Source organism: Falco punctatus (assembly GCF_963210335.1).
Source record: "Falco punctatus genome assembly, chromosome: 6".
Taxonomy (NCBI): domain Eukaryota; kingdom Metazoa; phylum Chordata; class Aves; order Falconiformes; family Falconidae; genus Falco; species Falco punctatus.
Window position 1 is genome coordinate 66,241,922 of NC_137585.1, and position 23,019 is coordinate 66,264,940.

The 23,019-nt window shown below is 43.2% G+C and overlaps 1 protein-coding gene across 12 annotated transcripts in view; it reads left to right on the forward strand.

Annotated features, from left to right (window-relative positions):
- Positions 1-23,019, forward strand: part of CELF2 (CUGBP Elav-like family member 2) — a 376,863-nt gene that overhangs the window by 273,193 nt on the left and 80,651 nt on the right. For all 12 annotated transcript variants that reach the window (XM_080392046.1, XM_080392047.1, XM_080392051.1 and 9 more), the window contains one exon: positions 4,026-4,108. In XM_080392046.1, the coding sequence (XP_080248172.1) occupies positions 4,026-4,108 (83 nt within the window). The remainder of the gene's footprint in view (positions 1-4,025; positions 4,109-23,019) is intronic.

Genomic DNA, 23,019 nt, shown 5'->3' on the forward strand with positions numbered 1-23,019 from the left:
GGGCTTGTGAATTGAATGTGTCATGGAGAATTGAATGTGTCAACTCTCTCCCAATGGCTAGGACCTTGAGGTCTTTTTCTGGCACTAAATTTCCTTTGAAAAAAAGAAAAAGGGCGGGGGGGGGGGGGGGGGGGGGAGGGAGAGAAAACAAGCTGAAATAAGAGATCTTTTCCCTTTTTTTTTAATGAGCTGTTGAAGTTGAGCATTGTAGTGTACACACTGCAGCGTTTTCTCGTCAGATGCTCTGAGAGGTAGGGCTGGTTCTGCCTTTGTTTCTCAGGCATCCCATTTGTTGCTGTTAGACGCTGTGCAGCACGGGGTGGCAGGTTTTATTCAGTCTGTTCAAGCATCTGGCAGGATAGCCATGAGGTTGTTGCTGATGTCCTTAAGGGACTGGAGGGATCCGCATGATTCATTCAGTATTTTTTCTAGGTACAAAGAAGAGATGTCTTACGCAGTAGTAAATATACGTTCCAAGTAGAGCACAACCAACTTAGCAAAACACAGGAGCTTTGCTGCATTGGAGGCACTGACTGGGAGCACAAGCTCCTGTTCCTTTGGTCGAGAAGATGCTAACGCATGTGGAATTAAACTGGGCTGTATTTCAGGCTGTTGAGGATCGGCAGAACCGTGTCCACACACCAATTCAGCTTTTAAGTTGTCCTGACTAGGAGAGGAGAAGGTTATCACTGTCAGGCTTTGAGTTATTTAGATGTCAGAAAAGTTTAGTTGTGGTTTGAGCTGCTGTCGAGTTCGTTGGTGATGAAGCCAAAATTATGTGTGCAGGGGGCTGGGGAGAGGAGGGTTAGGTTGGTTGTGTTTTTTATTTTTTTCTTATCTCTCAGTAGGAAATGTACATTTTCTTTTCCAGCGGAGTCACTGATTTGTCTTCAGCAATATTATGTTCTCTGGGAAAATGGAGGAAGAAAAGTAGTTTCCTAGTTGTCTTTCAGCAGGGGCCAGCTACCAGTCCTAAAACACAGATTAGCCCTGTCCTCTTACACAGGCATCTTCCCTTCCAATATTTCTGTAGAAAGGACTGAATTTGGTTCTTTCTCTTATGGGATGTAGTACTGAGCCAAAGGGATTTTACACTGGAGGCATCTTCAAAGCCAGCGGTTTGCATAACTTGGCAGCGGGCACATCTGGGAAGTCCATAGGCTGAGCTGGAGTGTTTTCTTCAGGACTGTGTGCACTTCTGCCTTTTCTGTTCTTCTGTATTTTTTTATTTTCTTTTTCACTCCAGCCCTGACTGCTTTAGCAGATAGCTACAGAATCAGGTGTCCACAACTGGTGCCTGTGGTCTCCTCAGACCACAGCAAACCGTCTCTTGTTTCGTTGTGGGGTGTTTTTTGGGGTTTTTGTGTGGTTTGGTTTGTTTTGTTTGGGTCCCGCTGCCCCCCCTCCCCCAAGAAGATGCAAGTAAAATGAGTCCAGAGAAAGATTTTATATGTGTGCATTTTCAGATGTGTTGGTCTGTGAGCTTAAAAGTCTCCATTTTTGTCAAGGTCTGATGACCTGGCGGAGACATCTGCACAGCTCCCATTAAGCTACTGTCTTCTCCCAGACCTCATTCATAGAGACATTTTTCTCTCCTGCATTGTTACTTCCCAAAAATGACTAGTTAAAGGGTATTTCACAGTATATTCATCTTTCAAGTGTGGTTCTTTCAAGTAGTGCCAAGAATGATAAACCAATAGATTTCAAACTTCTCCTTATCGGAATAAACCCACAGAGCTGAAATAAAAAAATGAAACTGTTTGGACCCATGGTAAAAGATACGACAATTGCAAAGTCATGAGTACTGTTTGATATTTTCCCCACTGAATCCTCTCTCCTGGCTAAAAAGCTTTTTATTAACAAGCTAATAAATCAAATTAAGAAACAATAGAAGACAGACATTGGAGCTGGCTGGCAGGATAGAAAAATGTCACAATGTTGTCTCAAAGTCACACTAATAAATATCACAAACTCCGATCTGTTTCCCATTTCCATTCTGGAGTAAAATTACATGTGGAGAATTTGCCAGTGGAGTAGAAGGTTTAGAAACACTCACAGGAAGCACAGACCTTTCACAGGCTGCGGCTGTCTGTAGTGCTCATCCCTGCCGGACAGTGTTCAGTTCACTGATATCATTATTAAACCATCTCTATTGTAAACTGTGAAATTTTAAGGAACCTGTTGGCGGTATGAAAAATGTTCCTCCAAACTGCATTAAGTCCTCATTACCTGCCTGCCTACGTGTTGTGTTGCCTGCGTGGGCCACCGCCACACAGTTACTTAAAGCGTTCTTTAGCTGTGTTCTTCTCTGCGCGCTTCCTCCTGGGTCTCCTGTGCTGTTACGGGGATGCTGCAAGGTTGAGCAAAAGAGGGCAGGTCAGGTGGGATGTGGTGCGTCACCTTGGTCAACATTAGGGAGCTGATGCAAGCAACACCTTTGCTTACTGCCCAGAGGACAGATTATTTTATCTGTGTCGTGCTCCAGCGGAACACTGAGGCTCAAGAACTGGAGTTTCTTCTATGTATCCTTTGGTTTTAACTTTCTCCAGGATTGTAACAAATCTCTGGGATTAATACAATACAATTGGTTTGTGATTCTTCAGTAAAATCTACATCATCTTGTTTGATATGAAGTAGATTTTTATTCCAGTAGCTGCTTCTGCCTCCCAGCCATCATTGCCCAGCACGTTTTTGCTCTCCCCAGAGCAGCTGGGTCACTGAGCACCCCGTCTGCAGCCACAGAGCTCTATAGGAGTTTTGGGGTCTCTTCTTAACGTGACACGGCTCCAAACCAGGGGCTGCCCATGTCCATGGGACAAGGGCTGCGTTCTGCCCCACCGCATTTCCCCTATGGACAGAGCAGCAACAGATCAGTCTCTAAGGGTGCTCCTGCATCAGTGATTAACTGTGCTGGGTGGGAGCTGTTTAAGTGGGAATTTTCCTGTGCATATACCTGAAATCTTATGTAATTCACAGAAACATGCAAGCGATGCTGTCAGAGTGGTTTCCCGCCCACTGGAAGCAGAATTAAGGTCACAAGCTGGGATAGTGTGTTGAGCATCCCCTGCAATATGGACGCAAGATCCTCCTGCAGCAAGCTCTCACAAGTGCCCCACACGTGCCTAGGAGCAGACTTTGTTGCTGTGGGACATTACAGATTGTAGCAAGTCAGATCCTGGTCCTTGTTGCTTTTTCCCGTGCCTCTCATGTTCTAGCTTTTCCCTAAGGATCTACCTATGAGCTCTGACCTCACCCTGGGGCTGGTGTGGAGCAGCCTGGGTTGTGTGCGCTGTGGGAAGAATTACTTTAAATGTTTGCCACGGAGAAAGTGGCAGCAACATGTTTGGTCCCACAGACCACCCATTTGGACCATGCTGCCAAAGGCAAAATCATAGGATGAAGGCAACTAAAACCATCTGCTTTACTGAAGGGTAGGCAGGCGCAGGGTGAACAGAGCCTCACTTAATGCTGGCAGCCATCAGCAGCCTCCACTATCCCACAGTGGCAAATTCTCCTGTCACTTATTTTTCATTTTTGCAACTGAGATAAGTGTCCTACGTCCAGTCCTACCTGGTTACAAATAGGGGGGAACAAACCGTAGCTCTTACATGCAAGACCCTTTAAATAAGGTCCTGCTTTAACCCGATTTTTCGCCTGGAATGCAACAATAAATTCCTTCTGCCTGAGCTTGCCACGCTGCTTATATTCAAAGTATAATGGGGAGCCTTCAGAAAATATAACCTTATTTACACTGTACAAAGCCAATTGGATTTTGGTTAACTTAATTTCTAAGTGATTACAGTTCACTAACAACGTAGGTGTGCTATAGATGCAATGCACAGCGGTGACTCTTTATTTTAAACCATACAAGCTTTCTTTTATTCATGTCATTCAGGCAGCCTCATGATAATTCACATTTCCAGCTTTCATAATATGTTGTTCAACCACTGTTTTTTCTCCCTCCCTATTGTACTCTCAGAAATCATACTCACTAATTTCTGAAAGCTTTTCATTTCTCTCTATAGGTTGTTGTTTCGTAACATTTTATACAAGAAAAGCTGCTCTTGAGGCACAGAATGCACTGCACAATATTAAAACTTTACCTGGGGTGAGTACATTTACTTTTTGATCCTAATTATTTTATCGCCAGTAAAATAGCCCTTTTGCTCAAAATGCTGCTTGGTACCCCAAATGACCTTGGTCCCTTCGAGGGAGGGTGGCTAACCTGATGGTCTGTCCTGTAACAGTGCCAGTCCTGTAGCAATGGCATCATCTCAAAAGGCTCTTTCTGTATGAAGTCCCTTGGCTGGCAATGGTGCTGATTCCTGCTGACCAGAGGCAGTTACTGAAGTGCAATGTAGATTCAATTTTTTTATTATTATAAGGGGGAGGGAGGGTCGGGGGCGGGGGGGGGGGGGGGGAACCATATGGCAGAAAGAGGCTGCACCACTGGGACTTCTAGTTTGAAAAGGGAGAAAAGAGGCAAAGACAAACTACAGCCAACTTCGTTAACCGCAGCCTTTATCCACATGATTTCTAAACCACCTGACTGCTTTGGTGTGGTGGCTGTGCGTCAGGGTACCGCAGAACGTGGTACCGTGTAGCTACTTGCACAGTGTCACCCTGTTCCCTGCCACCACCTCACCTCAAAAGTGTGTTCTCACTGATACCTTCCACCGCTGGCTGAAATGGTTGTGGTTAGGTTGTACAAGCTGTAGCTTGCGTTATCATCCGGTATGACAGATTTAAGTTACAGGGCCAGAGAGGAGTATATCGCTGGTAATTGCATGGCTTCACTCAGGAAGCTTGTTCTAATGTTGTCATTTCTTCTGCTGAATGTAGCCAAATACTTTGGGGATGGGAAAGGGAAAATATCAAGGATGGAGGTATATTCCCTCTTGATGTAGGGGAAGTGTTGGAGTGTATGCTTACAGACACAAAAAGAAATAAACGTATACAGCACTGTATAAATAAATAGAACAGTGACTGGACTGACAGTTATATGGCCAGAATCTCCTTTAGTTCCTGCGGGCTGTATGTGAAATTGGACACTGTGTTTGAAAAACTCACATCTGGCCAGTTCGCTTTATGCAACTCCTGTTAGGAAAGCCACCTCACCTGTCAGTGAAATGAGCAGCGTAGAGAAGTGTGTTGGACCTGTGAGTCCTGCTAATTCGCCACGGTAAAATGGGAGTCCTCTGTCATTTGCAAGTAAAAATGCTGAAAGCGGTGGTAGGAAATCTGCAGATGTAGGCCAGCTGTGAGAAAATAAAAGAAAATTTGTGGCACTTCAAGGGATGCTTTGCAGCAATGAGCCTTTGCAAGGGACCTTACAAGCCTCACAGTGGCAGGCTGAGCTTTTGGAGGTTTAGAGGATGGCTGTGCCACCCTCAGAGAGAAAGGAAGGCTCTGAGAGATGATTCCCGTTGAGATCCCTTCAGAGCTCAGGCTGAAGCTCAGCATCCTCTGGCTCTGCAGCCCCAGTTGTTGGTTCCCGTCCCCAGTGCCAGCAGATGCTGAGCCCTTGGAGGAATGCTTGCTAACCCAATTCAGCTAATGTTGCACTGAACCCAACTTGTGTGAATGCTCTCCAACATACCTGGAGTCAAATGGCTATGCTGATGGGCTGGGTAGGATGGACACTCCAGAGCGGGTGGTTCCGAGCCGCTGGAGCAGGATGCTGCCCAGCTAGCATCCCTGGGGCCAGGTAGGGTGTGGGACCCTACACTGAAGCTCTATCACAAGATCTATACATCACTCCCGCAAGAAGCTGGGAGGGTCCTTTTGTTTGCTCCTCTATTCTTCCCTGAGCCCCATGAGCTGGCTGCTGTTTTGAAAGACCTTAGTTATCCCAGCGAGTGACTCGGGGCGGGGGGGGAGGCAGGCTCCCTCCCCGACTTCCTCATGTACAGGCGGCAAACCTGGCTCAGCTCTGCGTCGCATCTTGCTTGAGCAGGGCATCATTTTCTCCTCTGCTTTTGTACAGCTAACGAGCATGCAGCAGTTAAAGCGACTACTGTACCTTTTGATTATTTTTTTACTAAAGCTCAGAAAGATATTTTTTTTCTAGTGCTTTCTCTAGCTCTTTGCCATTTAAAACGGATCTTTTTTTTAAAACTGTTTTTCTGCCCTGACTCTGAGGTTGCAAACTTTTAAGGAAATATGACAATTACATTCCTGTGACTCTGGGGCCTGGGCTTTAAGATATACCTGATGCTGCCAGAGATGTTAAGATTTTACTTTGAGGTAAGTAGTTATACCTACTTCTTAAAAGAGACACCTCTAGTAAAGAGGAGCGACTCGAATGCAGACCCGTTACTTCTCTTTGAGAGTGATTCAGCACTTATTATATAGCAGAATGTGTATTTTGCACGTGCCATAGGCTGACGTTCAGCCTATATGGTGATACAGTTACACTGCATCTGTGCTATCCCAAAATAACTTCCTTTAAGCATGTTTTAAAGTTGTGGCACATGTGCTGAAAGCACTTCACGTTAGCAGGATTCTCCTTATACGAATTTTTGCAATTTCCATGTTGTTAGCCCTTGCCCGCTAAGCAGCTTTCACCTAAGGAGCAGGAATGGGTAGCAGGTAGGTCTGTGTGTGAAACAGTCTCAGAGCAAATAGAAGCACTCTGCTGGCAGGGTTACAGCATGGGGTGGATTTGGATCAGGTTCATTTGGGCACCAAGTATCAATCTGGCTCCAGTAAATGAGATACGGTGTGGAGGAGGTTCGGTGGTAAGGTGTCTTCTGGAAACAAAAGAACCTGTGCCTTCCACTGTTAGTGTAATACCACCGTGCGTCAGGTAAGAGGCACCCTTAAATAACCCAGGAAGAAAATAAGAAAGCAAAGGCAGGTGATGTGTTAGTGTAAGGTAGGGAGTGATGGCAGATGCAGGCACAGGGGCTGCAGGGATGCTGCGGGGGCTGGACCTCACCTGCATTTTGCCTGTGTGCAGGTACAACCCGTGCTGCTGCAGAAGCGTGGGAGAGAATGCCTCTATGTCCATTAAGTGATAGGGGCCAGGTTATTTTGGGGCTTACTCTATTCATTTCTTAAACGCAGACCTACTCCGCATGAGTTGGCAAGCAGGGTTTGGATGGGCACTGGTGAAGCCAAAAAATTGAGGGGTTTGGTGTGACATTTATCCCCATTCCAAGACTGCACAGTCAGTTTAATTTAGGTAGGAGCTAAGCCTGCAGCCTGTTTCTGTATCTATTTTTTGTGTGAACCTCATCCTTAAGAGAGACATGAAAACACTAGCGCTTTATCTGCTCCTTTGAGCCTGCACCCTTTTAGTGGACATGAAGAAAATAAGACCAGACAGAAATGATTAATGCAGAATCTTGGAAGAAAATATTGCAGGGTGCCTTGCTGTTTGATTACAAGCCTTGGAATTAGTCAACATTTCCATAATTCTAAACCAATATACACCTGTTTTCCCACTGTGATGTGAAGGCACAACTTAATTTAACAGAAACCCCGCTGTGCTAAATCTCTCATTAAATACCAAGCTAGTTCTGTAATTTAAAGTTGCAGCACCACTATTTTAATGGAATTGCCTTTGTATTATAAAATTAATAAGAAGTTAATGATGCACTTTGCTGTATTCTCTCAGATTTTTTTTTCACAGCAACAACAACAAAAAAAGAAAGATAAAGAAGAAAAACATGTCACCATCTGACACCTCAAGGCTTTTCTGGTTTTAATCATTTTCCTGAGGATAAAATTCATTTTAAAGATTTAAAAAAAAAAAATAATTGAAAACTTTCAGTATAAGTAGGATCAAACATTGTCTTTTTATTCATGATTAGTATAATCTCTCTCTTAGTCATAATATTTCATGTCATATAATGGAGTTTTTATCTTTCCCCAAAAATTTGTTCAGATATCACTTGTTACAGTAGGATTGCTCCTAGGCAGAGAAGATATACAGTGTTTGAGAAATACAGACATATTGATATATATGATACACATTAACAAAATCGGGGCAGTTCTATTCTGTTTACTTGGTGCTGGCATCACACGTAGTTGTTTTTTTTTCTTGAAAATTAACAACATGAATTTCCAGATGCACCTTTTCAAATATAACATGCAAGCACATTGCTCATATCCTAGCTCAGAGGGATGTGGTTTGTATTATTCAACTTACAGTCAGGTTTTCTTGGAACGTTTGTTTCAATTTGGTTTTAAAAGGCAGAAGGGAGAAAAGGGAAAACCTAATTTGAATGTAATAATGACGTTAGAAGTGTGCTTCTTTGGGATGAGATGTAGAACTGAGGCCTTAACTAGTCTCATCTTCATTAAGAATCTTATGGCTTTGTTAGAGGTGTTTAACTTCTATTCCCTAAACAAAAAAATCCAATAAATTCCACCCATATAAATTTATTCTGTACCTTCAGTTAGATGTAATAATCTTAGTCCCCCCATGCTCTAGTTTGCTGCTTAGCGAAAATTGGCTTCTGTATAGAGGGCAAACTTTGAAGAGCTGTGTGCAGGGACCGCTTTGGCTGCCTTTGTGGCACTGGCATTTTTTGTTTGTTGTCATTTAACATGCATTACTTTAAAACCCAGATGGGCTTTGTTTTGCTAACTAGTGAGTCTGGTAGGACTTCCTGGCCAGAGTTAAGTCCAAGTAGGTAAGAGCACTATAAGCTGGGTGGATTCTTGGAGCCCAATAGTTGAAGAAATACACCTCTAATCTCCTGCAGAAGCTATTTGAAGTCAAGAATCGATGGGAATCCATTTGTAAAATCTACACCTAAACCTCTTTGGAGTCTGTTCTGTATTATAAGTTAGATTGATCTGACATGGCAACAGTTATTTGTTGCCTCTATGTATATTTTTGCATATAGCCTCATAGCTAAGGTTATCTCAGAAAATAATTTACAGCCCACTCTGATTTACTCCTATGCTTTTAACAAACTAATAGTTTACGTGGTTCTTATTTCAAGTGGGATATATATATATATTCCACGTAGCAGTAAACCCTTTGTATTGGAGTTCTGGCATGAAAATAGGACATGAGCCGTATGAATTTAATTAAGGGTTTAACAATGGAGGAATACAGTTTTGAGAAAGCTCTTAAAATTTTAACACCAAGGTGGAGTTTGTAGGATCTAATTGTCTTGTAAAATATTAATGGCTTCTACATTTTGCCACGTGTTGTCGAGGGAAAGATTTTTCAGTTTTTACATTATAAGAATCACTACTGGTTTTATTAAGTGCCGCTTACATGGTAGGGAAACAGGACTGTCTTAGGGGGAACTTTTCCCTAAATGTTCTGTGCTGGCTGTAAGGAAACCTCAGGGTCCATTTAGTGGTGTACAATTTGCAAAACTGATTTTTAAAGAGGAACTTGCATCATTCTTCTCTTTTGATGCCTGTTCATGGTAGGGCTCATTCTTCCCTACCCCAGGGGGACAATCGTCAGCACGATGCCAGTCCACTTGGGGACTTCCCCTCACCCCCCCAGACCGACTCAGGCTTGGCGTTGAGTGTGAAAGACACTTGGTCTTGCTACATGCCACAGGGTCGGTATCAGAGGTATCGGCAAGGCAGCGCCATGGCCCGTCTGGGGGCACGGGGCTTAAGGGGTTGTAACGTGGGAGGGAAATCTCGGCCATGTGCTGAATCGGTTTAGCAGGTTATTTAACCTTCAGAATAATCTGACTTACTGTGAGTCCATGTTCACTTTCTGATAAAATACCGTTTGTCCAACAAGAAGGAAAAAACCAAATATATTTCTGATTTTCACTTTACATCGTGACCTCATTTCTAATGAATATCCTGGCACGCTCCTTTCTGGAGGAGCGTTTTAATATCCAGTTCTCTCCTCTGCTTTAGGCTTTATGAGTTGTCAGTACCATATGAATATTATGTAAAAATTACCTGTAATAAAAAGGTAATCATCCAATATGACTTGAATAATAGCCTGAATATGAAATATCAGTGATTTCGAGAGATTTTGACAAAACAAAGGGAATTCAAAGAGCAATTAAGTTAGTTAAGGGATTGGAGTGATTGATTTATGATGACAAATTAAACTAATTCAGTACCCATATAGCATGGCCAAATGCTGTTTAATGAAGGATCCAAGAAGTTTAGAAATGTTTGAATGATGAACATAACCAGCTGGGAAAGTGGAGAATTCCCAAGGAGTGCCTATTCCTAGGAACTGAGCTATAAGACATTGAATGATGTTGAGAAAGTGAATCTGGCCCATTTCTTCCTTTAAAATATTATGCATATTGAACCACTTAATGATACATTTTGTCCAGCTTAGAAGTTATTTTTTTATTATGCAAATGCACCACTTCCACCTCTGGCCCTTAAAAAAAGTTGAACCGACATTGCCACTTAAATGAAAAATCAATATTTGCCCTAAATTCAGGTTCCTTAGCGGAAAGATTGGGCTCATATCCACCATTACTGTGAAACACAGAATGGATTACTAGCCCTGAATTTGTAAAGCAGTAAAAAGTGACTTAGGAGCCCAGTGAAATCCCTGGAAGTAGCTGAACTCGCAGCTTAGTGGCAGAGCGATGGGTGTTATGCAGGCAGAGGGAGAGGGGAGTATTAACTAAGTGACAATGATTTCTCTTAATTGAGCAAACCATTTAATTCAGAATTGTGTTGTCTCTTTCTCTCAGTGAAAGATGCAGGGCAGATTCACCTTCCCCTGCAGCCTGATCATTAGGATAGCTTTTTGGCATGCAGGAGAACGCAGTTCATACCCTCTCTGGCTTGTTTGTTGTAAGGATTTAACTTGAATTGACCTAACAGAGCCTTCACTGCTGGGTTTAGTTGAGATTGGAGGTCACCATTCCTCCTCTTGAAGCTGTTCTGCTGCGTATGAAAATACGAAACTCTCTTGGGGTTGAGAGAAAGTAAGTAAAAGCACTTGGTTGCCTTGTACTGAGGGTAGTGACTCAAGAATTGTGAAATCTGGATAGAAGTCCATGCTCTAGTAAGTATTTTTATTATTTGGAAAAGCTTCAAATGTTTGGGAGATACTCTCCAAGAATAGGGAAGTGCAGGAAGATCCATTGACCTGACTCACTGGCAGAAGGAGGCTAAACCTCCATCTGCCTTGCTCAGGGTGGGGGGTGATGCCCCAGCCGAATCCCCGGGGTATGTCAGGAAGGTGCAGAGCTGCACAGGGTACCGGCACCAGTGAGCTCTTTCAGATCCTAGATATTTTATCAGACTGTTGTTTTTCCCTGGTGTAGCAGATCTGCTGACAAGCGATAGCACATTAGCCCAGCTGCAAATGCAGTTAGGTGCATGCTAGCTTTTCCGCTACCCCCCCCCCCCCCCCCCCTTTGGTGTAGTTCAGGATGTGTTTTGCACACCTTTGAAGTATAATAATATTGGGATGGAAACTAAGTAACACGTAATACCTGCTCAGCCTCTGAAAAATGCCCTGATTTGAAGCCCATCCCCAAAAGGTCAAACTGTTCTGGTATGTGGCATGGCTTTACCTAACTGCGGACAGTTCAGGTCATCGCTTTGCAAAATGCCTCCAGAATTTAAACTCCAACTTAGAACATCTTGCTCAGCAAGCCTGGAGGATCTGTTCACAGAATATCACTTCCAAGCTGGGCACCCAAAAATCACTGACTGGAGAACCTTTTGCTGTGCACTTCAGAATGGAAAACTGAACAAAATTGAGAGGCCTTCACTGGAGTACTCTAGAGTACTGCAAAGCTCACCAAGATTTAGGGGGGATGCTTAGCTAAGGGTAATAGCCCAGGCACTCTCTTAAACAGCTATTTATCCTCCTGCTGGTGTTAGCTGTTTTCTGTTATCCAGAACAGAAAGTACAGGTGCTTCAGTCAGCCTCATTAGCACCATGACACAAGCTATTAAAATTGTCTTCGTAATGAAAAACTAGTTCAGGGAGCCTTCCTTAGCTGTCTGACTACTCCTACAATAGTGAAATTAGAAAGGCAAATCGTAAACAATGTTTCAGGCATCAGGAAGTAACATCATTAGAGATGCCCTTGGATGCCATTTACCTGCTTCGATAGCAATGTTCGGCGCCCATGGATCTGAGTTATGTTATGACTAAAGAGCCTGGGCTTCTTGGCATGTTTATAACAGAGAGATTGTTTGTTCAGCATCCTTCTGCCATTGTGTCCAACCCTGTGAGCTGTGCAGCTTCTTTCAAATACCTCTGCTGTGTGGTCTGTGGCTCTGTGCATCGCTGTCGAAGGGATGCGATGTTGTCTCGTTCAGTGTTTGCACTCCCATGGTGGTGCAGGAAGCTGAGGCATCCCTAGCTAGCTTTCTCCCATCTCAGTCGGGTAATGAACCACGCTGCTGAGATGCACTGTGCCGCTGTATGTGACAACATACATGGTGAGATAAAACGTAGCTTCTGTCGTCTTTGTGGTCATTAGAAACCCCATAATATGTCCTGGAAAACCAGTGAAACTGGGTGGCTTGATTGAGTCTCCTGCTCTAATAACACACTTTGGGTAATTAATATGCTGCCTAATTAAAAATACTCTTTGCAGACCCAGAGAGATAATTGATTTTTTTTGCTTGTTCTCCAGAAGAAATTCTCATCTTTATCAGCTTAGTTGGAAGAGACACTTCTTTGTCTGCTCTTCCCCTGTGGTGTGCAGAGCCATCCCTTCTCCTCTTGCCAGCAGGGTCGCTGGGGCTGCTAGAGGTGCTCAAGGATTCATTTGGGTGCGCAGCATCTCTTTGGGATACAGACATGTTCATCCCATTGTGGTAGTAAACATCCAAAACCTCTAGATACACTAAAATGGGCTGTGTATGCCCACCCTGAAGAATGAAGGAAGACCCCTGGTTGCAGAGCTTGTTTCAGGCTGTCAGTGTCTGGAGCACGTGAACAGCACCCTCTGAAACAGAAAATACCATTAAAGCATTAAATACCTTTTAATGGGAAAAGCAGTACCAGAGTGGGCAAGGGTAATGTTTGTCTTACTTTTGGAACAGTCCATCTTTTCACTCGCGGCTTTAATGAAATCAATAATGGCTTTGCTCCCAGAATGTAGCCTGAGTGTCTCCAGGAGTGGAGAGATGCAGTCACTGAAAAACACACCACCATAACTCCATTTATTAGTGCAAGCCTATCTCTATTGCCTTGTGCCAGGGAAGTTAAAAAAGCTGCAAAAGAAAAAAAAACACAACACCATTGAACTAAACAGAGTCTTAAGCAGTGGTAAACAAAATGTAGCTTCCTTTGTTTTTTATCCAGCTGCAGCCAAATATCAAAGCGATATCAAAGGAAAGCTACCCATTAATTAATTCAGACTGACTTCACAAAGCAAGCTGGAGCTTTTGCTGATATCTGATTCTGACAACTTCCTAATCTTCACAAGTTGTCATTAAGAGTGGCATTAAAGCAGTCTGCAGTCAATCCCCACTCTCGCCCTATTGTAACTCAGAGATGGGCTATCTCCTGTCACAGGGGGCGGGGGAGATATGTAAGCAGGGGTTAGAATAAGCAACTTTGCTTCTTTACAAATGGAATTTGCAATCTATCAGGGAATCTCATTAATACATTACCTCTGTAATTGATTCTAGGGATACTCACACAGTCCCACTTACAACCATTACGAGTTGCGGCGAGTGGAAGTTTTCTCTTCTAATAGAGAAACACATGACAGGGTGGGGGGGTGGGGAACAGAAAAAGCAAGCAAGCAGCTCATGTCTGAAAGGAATAATTAGAAGTCTGTAATGATCTTAAAGAAAGTATGAATAGAGCCTTACCATTGATTTTAAAACAGAGAACATAGGATTCTGGCTTGAAGATAATAAGATTGTGGAAAATAAGACGCTAATCAGAGGATAAGATTAGTTTTAAACTAAGAACTATGAGCAACCTGGTCTGGTGGAAGGCATCACTGCTCATGGCAGGGTGTTGGATCTAGATGATATTTAAGGTCCCTTCCAACCCAAACCACTCTGTGATTCCATGATTCTATGAACTGAAAGTCAGGTAGCTCCATAAGTGAACCTTGTAATTCCACTGTGAAAAAACCCCAAACACTCCGGTGCTTTTTACCACTGCCAGGATCTCTCAGTGGGATTACAGCCTCATGTAGAGAGGCAAGGTACGTGATACCTTCAAATTGCCATTCAACTGGAATGGCTTAGATGATTGAAGTCACTTTGTGTTCTAGACCATCACTCAAGCAAGCATCTGCCAGACAGGATCCAGTATTATTTTGTGGCCAATTCATGCCAATACCTTAGAGGAAAATGTTCTGTGTTATACAGTATGTTCATTTCAAATATTGCAAGGAATGCTGGGAGGAGAAAAGCTGTTGTGGGAGTTCCTCACCAAGCATTCCCAGCAGCATGGCTGTAGACGGTGCCTTTATTTCCTCCAGGGCCAAGTACTGCCCAAATGCCAGTGACAAATGGGAATTATTTTGATTGTACAGAGAAGTGAGGATTTACCATCGTAAGAGATGAAATAAAACTTACATCAAGTATCAGGAAAAACAGTATCTGTCCAATAAGAATAATCTTCTAAAAGAAACAGTTAAATTGCAATCCTTACAGGCATTTGGGGTAGGAAAGAATTAGGAAATACATGATAGGCAGTAATCCTGTATTGGCATTAAGTCATTCAAGATGAGCTACTGTTTTTTTTTCATCTCTCATTTCTGTGATTGCTAAGAAGTGAAAGAATTGCTATGCTTGTGTGAATATAGAATCCTCCTATTTGTACAAAAATATATGATTAACTAAAAAGAAAGATGCCGGTGAGAGCTACAGCAGGTTTAAATGCTGTGCTTATATGGTCGTGTCTGGAGGGCTCCGAGGGCTGCTTAGGCAGGCATGGCCCTTGCTTCTTGTGACCCTGTTCATTTTGCAAAGATTGACATGGATTTATCACAGTTTAAAAGTGGCCTGATAGCTAGCACCTCTCACGTGTGGCATTTCTCTTCCTCCCTGTTGACATGAGAGTCAAAAATAGAGGGTGTGACTTGCTGAAAATGTCTTTTCTTGCACCCATGCCATCTTCCCCTGTGCTTTCATTGCCCTCTGTAAGTTTCACCAAAGCTGCAACAGCCCTCAGGCTGCCTTAGACCTGCTCAGAAAAAATGTCATATGCCATGAAACCGGGAGTTCAAGGCTTCCCAGTAGCTCCAAATGCTACCTTTGGAGCAGGTAGGATGAATGATGTCAGAGCTTTTAGCTCAGCTGGTTTTATCAGAGGACCTTTCTGATAGCCTGTGGCCTCCAGCTGTTCCACCCGAAGCCATCTCTGCAAAGAGATTTCTTTGACCTTTAGGCAAGTCGTGCATAAAGATGTAACTCATGGGGCTCAACACCGAGAAAACTTCTAATTAATTGAGCAGAACAGCAATAGGGAAGAGAAGACTGCTTTTCACGTACTGGCATTTATAGTCACTAAACAAAGCACATTGGTGTTTTTTTCAAGAGAATTCAGGGGCCCAGCCTCTAGGAGAATGCATAAGGTTCATATTTGGGGTCAGATGCTAGTTCAGGGCTTTGCAGATGGGTGGAGGCGGGTTGATTTTGGCCTTACTGTTCCTGAAACTGTCCCTTTTTCACTAGCAAAAGCTTAATCACAGCTCAGCGCAGATACCACAGCCAGCTGGAACTGACTCATTCTTCAAAAATACATGTTTCTGCTAATGTTGTCCATTTATTTTACTGTTTGTTTAACTTCCCAAGCACCTATTGAGGGAAATATTTAAATACATTAGAATTCCTTAAGATTAGCATTATAAATGTGTACTGCATGTTTAGTAAGTACTTTCCTTCTCCTGAAGAAAGCACCGGCATAGTACATTAGCTACAGAGATGCTAAAAAATTAATGAGCCTGAGTTCATGCAAAAGGTGGTTAAAAATTATATGGTTCCTTAATGTGATTCTTGCTGTTGTTTGTATGTAACCACAACTAGACGTTCGTATTTTCACGTGGACAGTGTGTGTGGCTGCAGTATCGTTCTGTTTTCATCGATGGATCAAATACCAAGCTATCTTTTTTCATTCTCTCTACACAGCCAGATTATTTCACCACTGCAGAGTATTGGCATAACACTGAGAGCTTTTATTTGGATGCTGATACTGGATAGTTGTGGAAAATTCCTGTAACTTCAGCTCATGGAGAGCTTAAATAGAATTTATGAGCCATATCCTCATTTGGCATAAAATATTATGGCTCTGCTGGTTAGACAATAAAACTGTACTACTTACCCCAGCTGATCTCAGTCAGGAGAGTCAGATTTTTGACATCTTCATTCAAAACTCCTTTTCTACCTGAACGCTTTGGCTATTCCCTGTAATATTTAAAGAGGCGTGCGTGTTGACAAGTAGTTTGGGGCTCGTATCTGACCTTTGAAGGAGTCTGGATTAGTCTGTGTTTGGTAACAGGGAAGAACCTGCCTGCCTGCCTGACTGCTGGAGAGGTGGGAATTCTGTATTCTGGACTCAGAACTGCTCTGCACCTCTGCTAAGTGAAAACAGCAGCAGCCCCCCATCATCGCTGCCAACTGTTTCTATAAATTGTACCCTTTGCTCTAATCGAAAAGGTAGAATTTCAATAGAAGTTATAGTTTTGATGCTTTTTGGCCTTATTTTAGACTTACCTCAATCACACTTTTTAGCTGTAAGATGTTCTTGCTGGTACATTGTAATGCAAATATAAAAGCTTTCCAACAAGAACTTTAAAAAAGCTTTAAGTAAAAGTCCCACAGCCTAGAATTTGAGTCTTGTACAAAATGATAGACTCTAGTTTCCGTCAGTAGAGGAGACCAAGTGCATTGTTGGATCAAGGTGACCTTCCGTGCTGCAGAAAGAGTCAGGCAGAAGATCTGCTTAGTAAATGAAGAGAAAAATCTGTGATGTGAAACTCAGGGAGTGGTTGAGGCTGGTTTCTCTTTTATTGAATGAAAGCAAAAAATGGAAAAGATAAGCGTAGATGAGATAACATTGTGAAAGAAACAGAGGAGACCCTGACTAGGCTTTCTTGCCTTTCTGAAATGCTACTCTCACTAGTCATTCCACTTAAAGGGTTATTCCCTGAATTTCAGCTTGGCAAAGGTAGAGGGTATTGCTGAGCATAATCACACAGTGTTTTCCCAGAGCATAGCTCACAGAGAAGGCAGTACATGCAAACACTGAACAACGTAAGTCTTAAAATAAAACTGCTGTAAAACAAGCATGTAATATCATGGTAGCCATGCCCTCAGTCACGGACAAGTTTGGGTTTAGCATTACAAAAGCCACTGCATGTTTTTAAAAACCTTTCATTTAAACTAAATTTCTTCATGGTCATGGGCAGCCTAAAAGAGAATTTATGTTAGACTTGTTTGGGACTGTGTTTCGGGGGGAGGAGAAGATGGGGGAAGAGGGCTGCTTCATTTCCTTCGGAAGTTTCTAAAAATCATCCTGGATGTTGATGCGGAATCAGGGATTTTTGTAGAAAGGGAGAGGTTTCTTGTGGACCATGCTGAAACGTTGGCACCTTAAAATGGTGCCTACAGCCAGAGCTACTTGAATGTTTCCATTTGGCAACAGGGGAGGGTTTTTTTTAAGATGGGAACATCGTCTTGAGGCTTCATAGATTCTGAAGTCATAAATGAGAAGGGCAAACTTCCCTTAATATGCCTTCAGTCATCCATGCTTCCTAGAGCAGGGGATTTGACTTTGCTAGGAGAAAAAAGGTGAAATAAGCCTCTGCAGACAACTAAAGTAAGCACAAACCTCTGCTTTGCTGCCTTCACCTGCTGGGGTCTTAAGGGACCTCTGGTTCATTCCCATGGGAAGTAGAAAGACTTCTCATAGAAGATGAGATAATAGGTAGCATGTTTTGGCTGTGTTCTGGCTCTGTTTCCCAGTTAAGGGGGTGGGGGGTGATGGAGAGGGGTGGTGCTCTTAGATTTGAAGGAAAAGGACTCCTTGTTAAGTCTCAATCTCCTGTTGACTTCTGGAAACAAACGCCCGACTAAGGAGATGGAAGAAAGTACGGCTTCAGAACACTTGAGTCATGTCCAGTGGGACGTTGGCTGTAAGGATTGTGTCATGCTGGGAATCAAGTCCTGGCATCTTAGGTCACCTTGGGCGAATCCACCCAATGCAGCATGAGGCTGTGTTAGTAACTAACTGAGATCCCAAACCCACAACCACTTGGCTGGCATTTGGTTCCTCCAGCTATCCTGGATCACTGCTTCAGGTTCTTACATGACCTCTTCAGCAGGTTATCTAGCAAGTAATAGTGTAAAAAAAGACTGCTTGTGTGCAGTACACCCACCTATTAGTGCCTTACCTACACCTGGTGATGAAACTAGGAGATTTTGGCTTGAGAGACTTGGCTTTGGTTGTGGAGTAATTCCAGATGCATCACATATAGCCTCTGTGCCTTTTTCCCCTCGTTGTCTCCTTTCTGCTAAAAAAGAGCGTGCAGTGGTAAGCACCTTGCCGTGGTGGTAGAAGGAGAAATCAATTAGACCATGAGGCGCTCGGGCGCTGCTGCAGCCCAGGCGGCTCGGCTGCCTCCCTTCGGGTGGGCATTCTGTGCCAGCAGTGCCTCCCTGCGTGCTGCTGGGCAAACCGCCGCTGCCCTGCGCTCCCTCCTCCGCTCCGGAACATGGGCAGTAATTTTTGCTCCTCACAATTACCTTGAATGGGTGTTCAAACCCGGTCAATTAACGTCACAGAGAGACTTTTGTTATCTTTCTGTGCCTTACCATTTTAATGCAAAGGGGGGGACGTGGGGACGGGGATGGACACGGAACAGGGGATGGACCCACCAAAACCCAAACCTCATTGGCATGCAAACTTCAATTGGCAAAATGTCAACAAATGTTATTGCTGCTGCGGATGAGATGGATAACTCTTGCTGTTAAAATAATATCTGATGTTTTCTTCATGTGTCTAATGGGTTTGCTTTTTAAGCATGGATGATACAAAATATCCCCAAGGCATTATTCCCAACTAGATATAGAATCCCACTTAATGTCTATTTTTAGGATTGAATAGGTTCTGTAAAGGCTCATTTGTTTGATGAAAAGATAGTTAATCACTTTGGTTTCCACGTGATTTTGAAGAGAGAAAGTTTGGTTGTACCTCCCCTTCCTTATCTCCACTCCGTTTGGCTCGCAAGTGTACTGGAGTTGTTGCCATTTGTGTGGATGTTAAGAAATGAAGGAATTAAATAAATGGAGTATAACTTCTACCAGAGCAACAGTAGTTATTTGGACATTAGGAGGTGAAGTTGTCACTTCTAAAACCGCTGACTTTTTCATTTCTATATAAGGGTATAACTTTTAAAGGAGACTGAACGTTACAGCCTAACTAGTAAATGTACGGGAGGGGCAGCAGGATGCGGGGGTGACTGGGGAAGGGATTGCTAGAATAGTATTATTATTATAATTTCAAAGCGCAGCATTGTTTTTAGTCTCTCAAGCTAATGTTCAATTTAACTTGAATTTAAAACTCGAAGTGTAGTGGATTGCAAATGACTGAGTTGGAAAGCTTCCAAAAGTCATTGAATTTCAGCAGTTTTAGTGTTCTCCAGTAAAAGAAACAACTTGTTTTAAGCAAGCTATATGCTTGTTTCTGTGCTCTAAATAGAAAATAATGATGTTGTGCATTACTGCATGAACTATATTTGGCACCCACCAGCAATATTCATTTTCTCCTGCTTCTCTCCCTTTCTCCTTCCCTCTCTCCATCTCACTGTCTCTCCAAAATATGCATGCATAAATATATATATATATGTCTGTCAGTAATCGAAGAGCCCCAGTAACAGACCACATTCTTCTACTACAAAAATTGTATGAATACCTAACACAGTTTAAATCCCTTAAATTGGGATTTAGGAAAGGATGACAGTAAACAAACTTCTGGCTATGCCATCTCTCAGGCAGTTACAGCTACTGCTTTGCATTTATTTGTGAGTCTAGGTGATGGATGCACATCTGTCCTCCTTTTACCTGTGAATAAGCTAAGGTAAATTACTTAAACCAATACTGAGAATCCAAAGCTTTGCTGGTGCCAGTGAAGCAAGCAGGATGATGGCGTTGGTCTCGGTGCCAGTTAGCACTTTCCTGCCTGGTGTGTGGGCATATTTGGGGGAATAACGTGGGCCAGACACTGTTCCCACTGGGGAGTATGGACCAGGGCATCCTGTTTGGAGAGGAAGGAGAAGTACACCTGTGTAAATGCTAGCAGTGCCACACTACTCTTAAGAGCCAGAGAGTGGTCCCTTGCCTCTTTTATTCACTGGTATTTATTTAGCCTCAGAGACTCTCCCCAGTTCCTGGAGAAGTTCCCCAAAGCTGTAGCCAGATATTGACTGTGTAATTCAAGTTAGTTTGACCCTAGAGAAGTCATTCTAAACAGTTCTCTTCAATAGGAAAATACACCTCTTTCACTTCAGGGAAACTTCTATTACTTGTGAGTCACAAGGGTTTGCAAAAACAAAACCAGTTGGCATTGCAGTGATGTGAGAAATATGTTCAAGAGCTCTTCCAAAAGGATCCTACTGAAAAACTTGGGAGCTAAAAGCTGAAATGAGGGGCTGGTGTGTGTGTGTAGATGTGTCTGCACATAATAATCCAGAAAAATTACGATTTCTGAAGACACTGAGAATCATTTAATTTCTCCAGTGCTTATGGACCATTTTCTCTTCTTCCCCCGGTCTTTTGGTATGTCAATACATTCCTTCCTATCTTCCAGACTCAGTGAAGGTGTTCAGGAAGCTGGCAGGTAGAGATTTGGGTTCTTCTTTTCCTTGGACTTCTGGTCTAATTAAGCTGCGCTCACGAATTGATTGGATCAGGAGCTTGGAGAAAGCTTTAAATTCATTCCCAGACCAGACTTAGGCAAAGAACGTGAATTTTCCCCACTGTTTTTCACACTTGTGCCTCTTTAGGTGCTTTTCTTCTTCTCCCATGCCCTTAGCCTGTCCCTGCTGCTCCTTAGTATTTGCTTCCTCTTTGGTTTTCCTATTGGTTCTAAAAGGTTTATGGATTTATAATCCTTCCCACAGGAAGAATGTTATGGTTCTTTTTAAGGTCTGACATCTCTTCTTCCCTCTTCCCTGTTCCCTCCTGCCATTTTACAATTCTGAAATGTAAAAAATGTGAAAGAAGTCCCCATTGGCTTCAACAATGATGTATGCTAGCAAGAAGCAAGTCCCAAAGAGCTAGAAATGACAAGATACATGTAAGCTGTCATCATTTAATCCTACTGCAGTTTGTTTGGTTTGGATGTTGCCTGAATAACCCAAAGTTCTTCAGATTTGCCCTTTGCTTGGGGGAAGGTGTAACTCCAGTCTGTGTTGTGTTTCCCCACAATGCCGTCTGTGAGGGTGACAAACTGAGCTGGGGCAATGGCTCGAAACTTACAGCCATGGCAGATGACAGGGAGGAGAGGAAAGGCACAGGTCTGAAGAGGGGTAAGAGCCCTAGAAATCTGCAGGTGGCTTTAAAGGGTTGTAGAAAGATGATGAGAGGAACAGTATGGAGGGAGGAGTCATGGATAACGTCCTCCACACACAGTCCCTGAGCTCCCATGATGTAAAGTCACACTGTGCTTGACTTTTAGGAGATGGTCTTTTGCTGACACACTGAGCTGGGTGAAGGCATGGGCTGGTTTACATGCATTTGGGGTCCCTTCTTGACAAGCAGTCCCCTTTCCTGAAGGCACAAGGAGTGACGGGAGCAAGGCACGTGCAATCTGCAGTGGCAAGAACAGAGAATAAAAGCTGCTAATAGATGTAGTACTCGGGTATGAAGGTGTTTTCACGATGAGCCATAAAATAATGATTTTTTTGTCATTAATTACATGTCCAGAGTTTCAGAGGTTCTGAGGGCACCCAAATTTCGCAGACTCATCACAGCTGCAGTGAATTGAGCCCATCAGCTCCCTCACCTTCACTGAAACGCATTTCCTGCTTTCTAATCAACGAAGTCCTCTGTAAGAGAGACTCACATATGTATTAAACAACTTCATATTAAACCAGCCAGCACAGATCACTGAGAGTGCTGACTACCTCCACCTGCAATGCTTACTTCACCCACAGAATTCGCTGCTCACAGGGCATCTGTAGCCAACTTAGAACATCTGAGTGTCCATTCGCCTCAGAAAACAGGTGGAAAGCAGGTGCCCAAAAGCCTTTTCTCCAAATCTACTGACAGCTCTGCAATGAGGTTTAGGCAGTTGCTGGTAAGCAGTGGTGACTCGGAGCATGCTGGTCCCATGCTCGGCCATGCCTGGAGGTGGTTCTTCCCCACTCACCTCCACCACGCCGGGCTTAAGATTACGCCTGATTTGAAGCATTCCCTGACTAAATAAAACAAGCTGTAAGCTGATCACCTCATGCAATGTGCAAGCACACAATAGTAATCACAGCTAATGACTCTGCTAAATGCTAGGCTGCACACACCTCCTTGTTTGGTGTTTGTTTTGTATACAGAAGGTAACATCAACTGAATAACGAGGATGCCAAGTTACAGATGGGGTTGTGGAATCGTATTTGACAGCCGATTAGAGTAATCTGACAGAAATGATGACTTAATCACCACGACAGACTCCAAATTCCCAGATAGAATTCCACCCAGGTTAATCTAATTTCCTTGCAATATTTTTGCCAGAAATAGACTCTTAGCCGGCTTGTTTTCTCCCATGCAGATGTCACATGGCTTTGACAAGAATGTAAATAGGTAGCATTATTATTGTCAAAACGATGACTTTGAGGCTCTAAAGCTGGAGAGGACACATGCGTTTGAGAGGCTTTGGGGTTGCTCTGGTGTTTTTTTTTCTCTAATGAAGTTGTATTTGCATACAGTGTGATGTACTCAGGAAAAAGAGGGGGAAGAAAGATGTAACTGGTCACCTGTAATTCCAGGCCACGGCTGGGTCCTGCTGCCACCCTCGAGGTGGCCAACGGCCACGTCCTCATTGACTTCAGGGGGTTTCTCAGGGCTGCATGTTTGACAGCTGCTTCTTTCCCATATTTGATTCCCATGGACCACATCAGCAGCCTTGCT